At 33.1% G+C, this 10,729-nt stretch overlaps 1 protein-coding gene across 1 annotated transcript; it reads left to right on the top strand.

The window, feature by feature from the left end:
- The first annotated feature begins 8,145 nt into the window (after positions 1-8,145).
- LOC131636802 (uncharacterized) lies at positions 8,146-10,412 on the top strand. Its single transcript, XM_058907396.1, has 8 exons — positions 8,146-8,200; positions 8,495-8,607; positions 8,987-9,254; positions 9,362-9,452; positions 9,560-9,704; positions 9,918-9,995; positions 10,171-10,227; positions 10,308-10,412. Exons 1-8 carry the CDS (start codon positions 8,146-8,148, stop codon positions 10,410-10,412), a joined length of 912 nt encoding a protein of 303 aa, XP_058763379.1.
- Positions 10,413-10,729: the final 317 nt, after the last annotated feature.

Genomic DNA, 10,729 nt, shown 5'->3' with positions numbered 1-10,729 from the left:
TAAACAAAACTATAATTGTCTGGAAGGCTTGTCAACAACATTTCTTCCTTCCTCACCTACTGATGCACACACATTCAAAGAACATGTTACAGTGACATAGAGAATGTCATTTTAAATGTTGGAACATTTGTTTCCACAAGTCAATGCTTGGGAAAGGAAAAAGGAGAACAAAGAATATCTCTCCCCCATGATAAGTGGTGCACTGTTTCAAAGATGATTTCACGAATTTCAAGCACTTTCCAATTGACCAAGTTGTCATTACAAGTAAGGAATCGTTACAACCAAGGAAACTCGCTTTACATTTAAACACCTTATTGGCCGCTCCTTCCCTCAAGCTACGTTTCAACATGAGCACATCAAACAAAAATTCTGAGAATAAAAAGGATCTTCTGCTAAAAGCCAAGAAGGATGAGATTACTGATCTAAAGAAGATAGTATCTAATGTTGGAACATCTGCTGAAGCATCTGTAATAGAGAAGAAATTTATGTCAAAGATGAGGTCATTCAAGAAATAAAATGTTCAAGACCATGACTTAGAAGCTGATGAAGATTGGGTCAACTACAAACACTCAAGTGGAAGAATCGGGTAGTTTAGTTTTTTTTTTCTGTCAAATTAAAAAAAAAATGTTGTTTCTTGTTTTTATTTCTTTAGTAGGTTTCTTTGTATACTCACTCTGTTTTTTATCAATTTGTGGCTACTAAGGGGGAGTATAGGAGTAGTAGTAGTAGCAGTCTTTATGATAGAAGCAGTAGTATTTTTTATGATAGGAGTAGTATTATTTTCTTATAATAAGAGTAGTAGTAGTAGTAAAATTTGAAGGGTCTAGTTTTGGTTGCTTGATGAATGCAATCATTTAAGGGGAGCATGATAGTCTATCATGCTAGTGCTACTGCTACTATTGGTGTTTTTCTTCTGTTGTGTGTGTAAGATATTCTATCAGATGTTCCAACATCTTAAATGTTGAGGTATCTGAAGAACCTTGGCTATTGATGCCTCTGCTTCATGTTCTTCTAATAAGGAGAACTTGGATAGTTCAAGTCAAAGTTCAAGGTGGTAAATTTGAGCTGTGTTTTAGGGGGAGTTTGAGGATAGATCTGAAACAGCGTGTAATCCCTGAAATAGAGTTATGGACTTTTGCACAAGATATCAAGTTATGTTAAAGATAATATCTTATTGTTAAAGCTATTAAGTTGTGTTAATGATGATGTAATTATATAACTACACAATTTACAAAGTCTACATGTTTTCATAAAAGCTTGTGTTGGTTTGATTATGGTTTTATTCCTATCTCCAAGTTTAATTGTGCTTTAGTTGTTTTAGCCAAAATTTGTCAAAGGGAGAGATTGTTAGTTTCATGGTTTTAGGGTTGGAAACATTTTTGCTAAAACATGATTCTTGATAGATGTTGATCAAGATGTCTCAACATCTTTATTACACTGATACAGTAGAGTTTGAGTTTATATTGAAGAAAGATCAATGCAGACTCTTTTAAATCTTGACTAATTTGATTTGATTTTGTGATATTTCTTTCAAATATATCTCAATAATATTCGCAGGTCATGAGGATTCAATCTGGAACTAGAGAATCAAATCAAGTCAGAATTAAAGTTTCTAAAATTGGTTGATTGGACTATTGAGGAAACTTGAAGATTCGTTCCAAGATTAGAAGAGAATTCTCTATAGACTTGCTGCAATTCTCAGCGTATGCATCAAGTAATATTTGGGTAAAATTTTCGAAGCCCAAGGACTGCTAAAGACTATTTAAAGAGAACCCTTACCTAATGTAACATAAATTTCTCAATTGTAAAATTAGGGGAAGTCTTAAGTCTGAAATTTTAAGAGTCTATCGTGTGTGTGAAACTCACCCTTGTATCTTTTGATACTTGTGATAGACGTTATGTTCTCACTCAGAAGCCTTTATGTAAAGAGTTGAGCATTGTTCTCACTCTTGAAGCTTTTAAGCAAGAGAGATGAGTATTGTTCTTGATTGAAGCTTTTAAGCAAGATTAAGTATTGTTCTTAGTTGAAGTTGTGAAGCAAGACTAAGTATTTTGTTAGAAGAGTAATCTTCTTTTATCACTAGTTTCTGATTGGTTTTTTCACTGGGATTGTGGCCTGCTCTGAAACCGTAATTGTGATTGGGACTGTTTGTTTATCACTGTAGTGATTGTAGGGGGGATGGTGATTTCCCTGGTCTAGATGTCGATTTCTAGGCAGAAGTTACACTGAGTAAGGATTAGTCGAGAAGTTGTAAATTGGTATTGTTTAGGATTTGAACTAGTACTACTAATACTAGATTTCCTTCATGGCATGGTAGCCCCCAAATTAGATGTTGTTGCTCTGAACTGGGTTAATACTTGCTCTGTGTTATTTACCATTCTATAAGTGTCTTCTGCATATATTTGTGATAGGTAAATATTTGTTCTGTCATTAGATGATGTCAAGACATCTGTCCTGACATTGGGATTTGAGTTGAGATATTGATCTTAACTTGTGATTTGTGCTATCTATCATTCTGAGATGTATCTGAGTACAAACATTCAGATGAATGCTATTATTCTGTATCAGGATCCGATGCCATAACAATTGTCTTGATGTCATGTTCTGATGTTGAAACATCAGTATTAACATGTGTCTACCCTATATTGAGAAATTTTAGAAATCTCAACTAAGAGACGCGATGTATGTCTTGCCAAAGAGACATAGTCACAAGTCTTGTCTAAGGGCTTGATTGAAGTTTCACTTGAGAGGTCCAATGCCTCTCTTAAGGGACTTAGAATTCATGGGACGAGACCAAACAATATGATTCCTCTTTTCAACCCTTGAACCTTATAAGCTTAGCATGTCACGCTTATCATAGGGAATTTCAAGGCCTCAAGATACTCCCCCGTACCACGGTCTAAAAACACTTTGTCCTCTATCAAGGACCTCATGCTTGAGGTATTGTGTAATTTTATATTTGTGACGAACCTGGCTAGGGTGATGAACATAGGCCACCCCCAAGAAAGGCGACAATAACATATCTCCCTTAGGGAGGTACTGAAGGTGTGAAAAACACTAGAAAGGGGGGTTTGAATAAGGTTTTTAAAACATAATGCATTTTAATAAAACAGTTCCCCTTTCTTGAAACCACAAACTCTCTACTATTGATAATAACAAAAAGATGCGAGAAGGAAAGAATAGTGTATTTTTATACTGGTTCACTTGACAAATATCAAGCTAGTCCAATCTACCTTTCCGAGGTGATTTCGCCTCTCTCAATCGAGGACTTAATTCACTATAACCAAACCGATTACAATCGCACGGGAAACCGCCGATGACTAACCTTGCATAGGCACCCTTGTGACTAACTACAATGCACGGGCAACAGCCAGTGACTAACAACCTTGCATAGACACCCCTATGACTAACAACCTCTAAGACTCTCTAGCCCTAGACTTCTCGAGACAACCTTCACTTAGTTTCTCAAGGAACAATCAAACAACCTTTGATCAGGGTTTGTTTACAATAAAGTTCTTCTACACAAGCTGGATGTAAAATTTTCTTTTTCAAATCTAAGACTAAAAGAATATGAAGCTATTAACAATCTATAGAGAATGAATATGATAGTGAATTCACAGCTTCTTCTTTGAGTCTTCAAGCCTTTATATAGCCAATATAATAATATATCCATTGGAGGGCGGTTCTGGAACTTTCAGAAGTTTCCCGGCTTGAACATAGTGGGAGACAAGATAGTACGCAATGTTCATCCTTTCTTGGTATTGGAACGAAACATTCGGTTGTCCCTTGTAACTTGTACTACATAGTACATTATCTTCTTTCCTTCTTGAACTTCAGAGGCTCACTACATGAGTTGGAAGAAAAGAGAATAAGCTTTGAATTCTTCAGAACTTCAAGTCTTTAGATTCTTCAGAGTCACATCTTCAGAGTCTTCAGTACTTGGTATTTAGAATCCCTTGTCTTTAGAAACTTGATTCTTCAGAGCTTCAAGTCTTCAAAGTCTTTAGAACCATGTCTTTAGAATTTTTCAGCACATGGTCTTTAGAACTGGTTTCTTCAGACTTCATAACATAGTGATAACTTCAGATGCTTCTGCTTCTGAATTGGTTGCTACTGTTCATCAGAATGTGTGTAGCGCAGAAACATAACCTGGTGGCTTCTGAATCAGAACGTGTGTAGCACAAAAGTTCTGATGTTTTGGCCATGCCTTTTCATCAGAATCATAACCTGTTTGTTAAGTACTTAACAAAACAAACGTTAGTATAACAAAATTGTTCATACCCATATACACATTGTTATCATCAAATCTCAGAGACGTATTGTAGAACCAATCTTGTTCTAACAGGTAATGCCTCACCCTTAAGGCTTCCCTACCGCCTAGTCATGAGAAATGTGGGAAATACGTTTCTTGGTCAGAGAGAAGTGAGGGTCTATAAGTGACCCATGTCCCTTAGGAAATAGGTATTCAACAGTTCATTATTGACTAGGTGGGTGGTGAACTTTTCCTAGGAAACCCTAGGCCCGAAGCCTCTATAAATACTTATCCCCTAATGGGAGAGGGAGATCCTAACTCATACTCTTATACCTAAACATCCAACACATATAGAGAGCCTCTCACCTCACGTGAGTAAGTCCTCTAAATCACCATAAACACCACCGTACAGGACTTCTCATCGCCTTGGGAAAGCCTTAACCATCATTATTTGTTATACACCTACTAAAGCCTCCGAGTGTCCCTGCCCTTGCAAGGGTAACATGCACACCTATACTTTTTTATTAGTACACAATCACACTCAACTAAAAAACTTTCTAGTTTTATTTTGGAACCCTAATTTGAATAACCACTTTTTCTAACTTGAATCATGTGATTAGAATAATAAGTTTTGTGAATGGAATCAGACACATGGTTTTAATATGTTTTTCTTCTTGATTCAAATCACTTGATTTCTTGACTCCAATTATACCTATTGCTTATGATTCGAACAAAACACCACTTTCACTCATTTTTGTTCTAAATATCTTGCTCATATAAATAACATTTTCTCTCAAAACTTTAAACAATGTTAGAAAACATACACTTCTAATATTGATTTGAAAACTCACAACTCACTTGTTCTCTTATTTTCAAAACACGTTTTGAATATTTCTTGAGTGCTTGTATGTTATTTCTTTCGTCTTCTACCTCATTCTAATTCCATTTTCGTGTAGATCAAAATATCATATTTGGAGATTTGTGACTGTTGAAAAGATTCTGTTATTGTGTTTAACATTTCTTTGAATAATTTTCTTAATATTTTAGAGGTTTGAAAAGTGTGTGGTATTGTGCTTGGTTTTGACAATTCCAGTGGAAAAGAAGAAGGTTTTTCTCTCTAGAATCACTATGGCAATGTTATGTGGAAGCCTACAAACAAGGTGGGATTTCTTCTCAATCTTCGTACAAACCAATGCTCAAGATACCGGTAGGATCAAGGAAAGGTTGTTGCAGAACGAAGACTTTGGAGCAGAATTTGTTGAGGCTGAAATATTCAAGACGATTTTGTGTAAAGATTTTGCAAGAATCCAGTTCAGATTTTGTGTATAAGTAAAGGAGCCTAGATAGAAGATTTTTATATTTTCAGCATTATTTGGATATCATGATAGTACTAAAATTCATGTAATTTGTCATTAACTGTGTACATTGCTTTAGTAATTTAAGAATTACTCTAATATCTTTACATTACTCTAATCACTCAATTGCGAACCATGCAAGATTTCACACTTCCCTCTTTCACAATTTTTGAAGCTTCAAGATCCCTCGCTTGATTCAACATTTCATCTAGGACTTGGCTTCTTCATACTTATGAGGCTTGATAAGAATTTTGGATAGACACCATTATCAAAGATTGCTTTACTATAGATCACTAGGGATTCTACCAAACGTCGTTTGACATTTAGTGTTCTCCTCAAAGAGATTCACTTGGATATCTTGATCTCACAAATAGAATATATTTATCACCTTGATATAATACCTTAATCTTGACTGATAAAGACTTTACATCATGGTGATATCATCATTAAAACCACTGTAGATATCTAACTATTTTAGACATTGTACTTGCAAACACATATATCCATAACATTCACTTACGGATACCATCAACAAACTAATAAGAAGGGTCATCCTCTTTAGATATAGGAAGAGACACACATTTCTAGCAAGAATAAGTAAATCGAAAACTCAAGGTTCTCCTTCCTCTTGAAGAGAGGAAATAACTCAGACACCATATCTAGCTACACAAACATGACACCTACGACCAATCTTCATCTCCATATAGTCAAAAGGGATAGGTTTACAAGCCATAGGTCCTTAAATCCTAATTCCCCTTTGCTCTTCGATTTATAATCATTATCCCATGTGATCCAAGAGATCTTAGAATCTCCCTTAACCCCCTCCAAAGAAACCTTCTTTGAATCTTAACAAGATTATTCCAAACATTCGCAGATATCTTAAAAAAGACAGAAAGAAGACGTGGATATTATTAAGTACATAATTAAGAAGAACCACCTGACCATCCAAACTAAAATATTTGTGCTTCCAGGAATTGAGCCTCTTGGTAACTAAAATAACTAAAAGGTTTCAAGTAGATTCAAGCCTAGGATTAGCCCCACCAACATGCATAAGTACTTAAATTGGTAAGATTTCAATCCTACAATGGAGGAATCACCAAAGGAGGCCAAAGCCAACTTTTGAAGAAGTAAACCCAAGACCCGAAGCAAACTCAAATTTCCTTAGGATCAAATTAATACGCTAAAGGTTCTCAACAGTATGGATTGTCAAAAAGAATGTGTCATCTGCATATTGAAGATTATAATCCACCACGTCAAACGTTTCCACCTTAAACCCACGGTAAGACCAATCTCAATAGCCCTAGAAACTAAACTGCCAGGTGCCTTAACCACAAGGAAGAAAAACAAAGGAGTTAGTAAATTCCCTTTTTAAAACTTTTTTGAATGATAATATTCTCTTGAGTTGAGTATATGTTAACCAACACCGCAAAATTCCGAAAACAAACAACACCATATAAATCTTTTAATAACATATAAATCTTTTAATAACAAACATGCTACTTAAAAAAATACTATAACATATAAAATTATAATATGTAATTTCATTTTTTAAAGTAGCATGTTTTCACATATATCTGAACTCACAATAATCCCCCAGAAGCTTGTCTAATTTCTGGTATTTTAAAGTTAATTTATAACTATTTACTTCCTAAGTATATTATAAATGAAAAATAAATAAAAAGTTCAATAAAAAAACTACCTAATAAAACAAAATACATTTATTATAAATTATTTTAATAAATTTCTAAATATAAACAATATTATACCAACACAATACCAATTGAAAACAAAATGAACCAATTTACCAATTATATAAAAAATTACATATATAACAAATAAAACAGTTTTTTTTAAAATATGTCCTCTATGTGAGGACATATTATATGCGAATGAGTGAGTTGTATGACAATGTGAGAATGACTAAGAACCATCAAATTTAAAAAGGAAAGGTTGAGATTAAATTGTGATTTTCACTAAATCATGTGACATTAATAGGAAAGAGAAAGCATTAAGCAAAATTAAAAAATATCTTTTAATTTCAACCATTAAATATAAATCCAATGGTTGTTATTACATTCTCACATTCTCATATAACTGACCCATTCTTATATATATATATATATATATATATATATATATATATATATATATATATATATATATATATATATATATATATATATATATATATATATATATATATATATATATAACTATTTACATCATGGTGATTACATAGAGAATCTCTTAATTAACCTTATAAAAACCATTTTGAGAGTGATTATCAAACACCTAAATGTCATTTTATCCACCCTAATTATTACTTATCCTGTCATAATTATACTACGTAATACCCCCACCCAAACCAATTCATTACGCTTTGAAAAAATCATTTTGTAGCCCCCTTTTTTGAAAAACTACCTTGAAACTCAACAATTTTAATTTGGAGCCTTTAACTCTTCATCCTCTTTGAATTCCTCCAAAACCCTTCAAATCCATCATCATTGTTCTTTACTCCTCTCATAACTCTATAAATTATGGCATTTGATGTCCACCGAGTCCCAAATCTTCCTCAACCAATCCTTCATTATGGTAATGTGTTCTTCATCTTCAATGTGTTCTATACGAAATTTCCAGAAAATTATCCGACAATGCATACCGATCGATATTCTTCTTCTTAACTTTTCTACCACCCACATAACAAAATTTCCATTTAATCCTCATCCATCAATGCATGCCGATCGATACCCTTGAACCATTTAGTCTTTAAATGAATTGTAATTTTGAATGTAATGTAGACTGTTTGAAATCATATATATTTTCTTTTTATTGATCTTTCATGTCATTTTATGCAGAAAATGAGTCGAAAATTTGACTGCGTTTAAGACATTAACGACAAAAAGGAAGCTTGGAGATTGGCTGTTCGAATCATTGATTCATGGAGTGTTGTTAATAGTAAGATTATCGAACATTTGGAGATGGTTATTGTGGATCCAGCGGTATTGTTTGAAAAGTTTATTAATGTTTAATATTGGGATAATTGACATTTACCCCCTGCCATTAGGGCGAGTTTTGGTTTTCCCCCTATTAATTATTTTTTTTGGATTACCCCCCTGTATTTTTAGGGTACCCCCCTAAGCGTGTAAAAAACAGTGAAAACCCAGGGGGTAAATCAAAAAAACAAGTTTAAAGGGGGGGTCCTAGGGGGGTAAATCATAGAACTTTTCATATTTCAAGGGGGTAATCCAAAAAAAATAATTAATAGGGGGAAAACCAAAACTCGCCCTAATGGCAGGGGGTAACAGTTATTTATCCCTTTAATATTTTATTTTTATACAATGTTTCGTTAGTATTAACGATGTTTTCATTTGTTGTTAGGGTGATAGGATTCAAATTTTGATTTGTGTTGATCTTACACCTAAGTGGAAATCAAGAATTCAAGAAAATATGACTTGCATAATCAACAACAACACTGTTTTTGATAATATTTTTCATTGGAAGTTGTGTGATCATTTTAAAAAAATTGTGTTTCTTGATGGTACGATTTTAAAAGCTATAAATGTTCAAAATCTTCCTCCTATGAGGTATTATTTCAAAGAGTTTTCTGAAATTCTTAGAGGCAAATGTCAGCTTAACAGACTTGAAGGTAGAATAGTATTATGTACATGTTATGGTAAAATAGTATTATTAATAATATATTTTTAATATGAATGTATTTAGTTAACACCTTTTTTTTTGTAATCTCTTATGCAGATGATATTAGTGTTATACATGAGATCAACAATATGCAATCAAACACACCAGGAAAGAAGACATTTGTTTCACTCAATCTGAAAGATTTGAGGTAAATTATACTTCTATAGAAAAAATTTCAATCTATTCCCGATGAATAAATATGTTTCAAACCTTCATTTTGTTAACTAATTTAATATAATTTTTTGTACAAAATAGTGGTAACTTTGTTAACTGCACATTATGGGAGAGCTATGGATGTAAATTTTTGGACTATTACAACGACGCGAATAATAGTGGTGCTATTATTATCATACTAACTCATGCAATGATCAAGGATTCACAGGGTTTGTTCATCTTTATTGTATGTTTTTTTTTATAAAATACGTAAAAAGTTGATATATATGTTATTACTGGCGAATCAAAGTTTTGATTTGTGTTTTGGGATGCCGACTGTGAGCAGATTATAGGATAGTCTGCTGATAGTATACATAAATCAATGCTAGAGGTATGTTATTATTTATTTAAGTTTTAAATATACACTATTACTCTTACTTACATATTATTACAATTTTAGATTGGTGAAGATGACCCCATGGTATATCCTGATGAGCTTGACATGCTTTTGGGAAATAAGATGACTTTCAGAGCTAAAGTTCAGCCAACCTTTGGATAAGCATCTATTTAGAAGCTCTCCTATAATGAAGAATTTGTCGAACACATTTAAAATGATTATATTGCTGATGAGGTTTGTCAGTTTTGAAAACAATTCCATAAGTAGCATAATGTGCATTCCAAACTGTTTTCTAATTCCATAATCTACAATACAGGCTCAGAGTCTTCCTGTTAGGCAAAATGGTGTCATTGATCATGTTGATATTTCCATGGTTTGTAAATTCTTATTTTCAATATCCAACAATTTAACCTTTTTATGTATATTTATTGAACTTCTTTATTAACATCCAAGGAGTCGTTATCAGCATTTGGAGAAAATGATCCTGACAAGAGTTTGGCTAGTACGCCTTCAAAGGATGTCTCTGCTACTGTTGATGTTGAAGATTCGGATTTTTAGATTTTTGGAGCTACACAATTTTCAGGAACCAAACCATCAATGAAAGTGAAGATCGAACCAAATGCTTGAAGAATTTATTAATTTAATATATGCTGGAGCCTATTGTATTCTTATTTGACTTTGTTGTGAAAAACGATGTCAAGAACAAAATATAATAGGAATTAGGGAAGATAAGAAGAACACAAGAATGGGTTATAATGCTATTCTTTTACTTTCTCTTAAAACAAGATTACAAGTTTACAAGAATAACAAATAACCTCTCTCACCCTAAATTAGGATTTGCAGCTTAGTAATGATGAGAGACTAGTATGCTATTT

This window comes from Vicia villosa, unplaced genomic scaffold (assembly GCF_029867415.1).
Source record: "Vicia villosa cultivar HV-30 ecotype Madison, WI unplaced genomic scaffold, Vvil1.0 ctg.001831F_1_1, whole genome shotgun sequence".
NCBI classification, from domain to species: Eukaryota; Viridiplantae; Streptophyta; class Magnoliopsida; order Fabales; family Fabaceae; genus Vicia; species Vicia villosa.
This window is presented reverse-complemented; position numbering and strand designations above follow the sequence as displayed.

Excerpts from the sequence above, each read along its gene's own strand:
- LOC131636802 (XM_058907396.1), top strand. The coding sequence starts at position 8,146 with ATGGCATTTGATGTCCACCGAGTCCCAAATCTTCCTCAACCAATCCTT. Across the intron at positions 9,255-9,361 it reads TCAGCTTAACAGACTTGAAG|ATGATATTAGTGTTATACAT; the intron begins GTAGAATAGTAT and ends TCTCTTATGCAG. Across the intron at positions 9,996-10,170 it reads AGATGACTTTCAGAGCTAAA|GCTCAGAGTCTTCCTGTTAG; the intron begins GTTCAGCCAACC and ends TCTACAATACAG.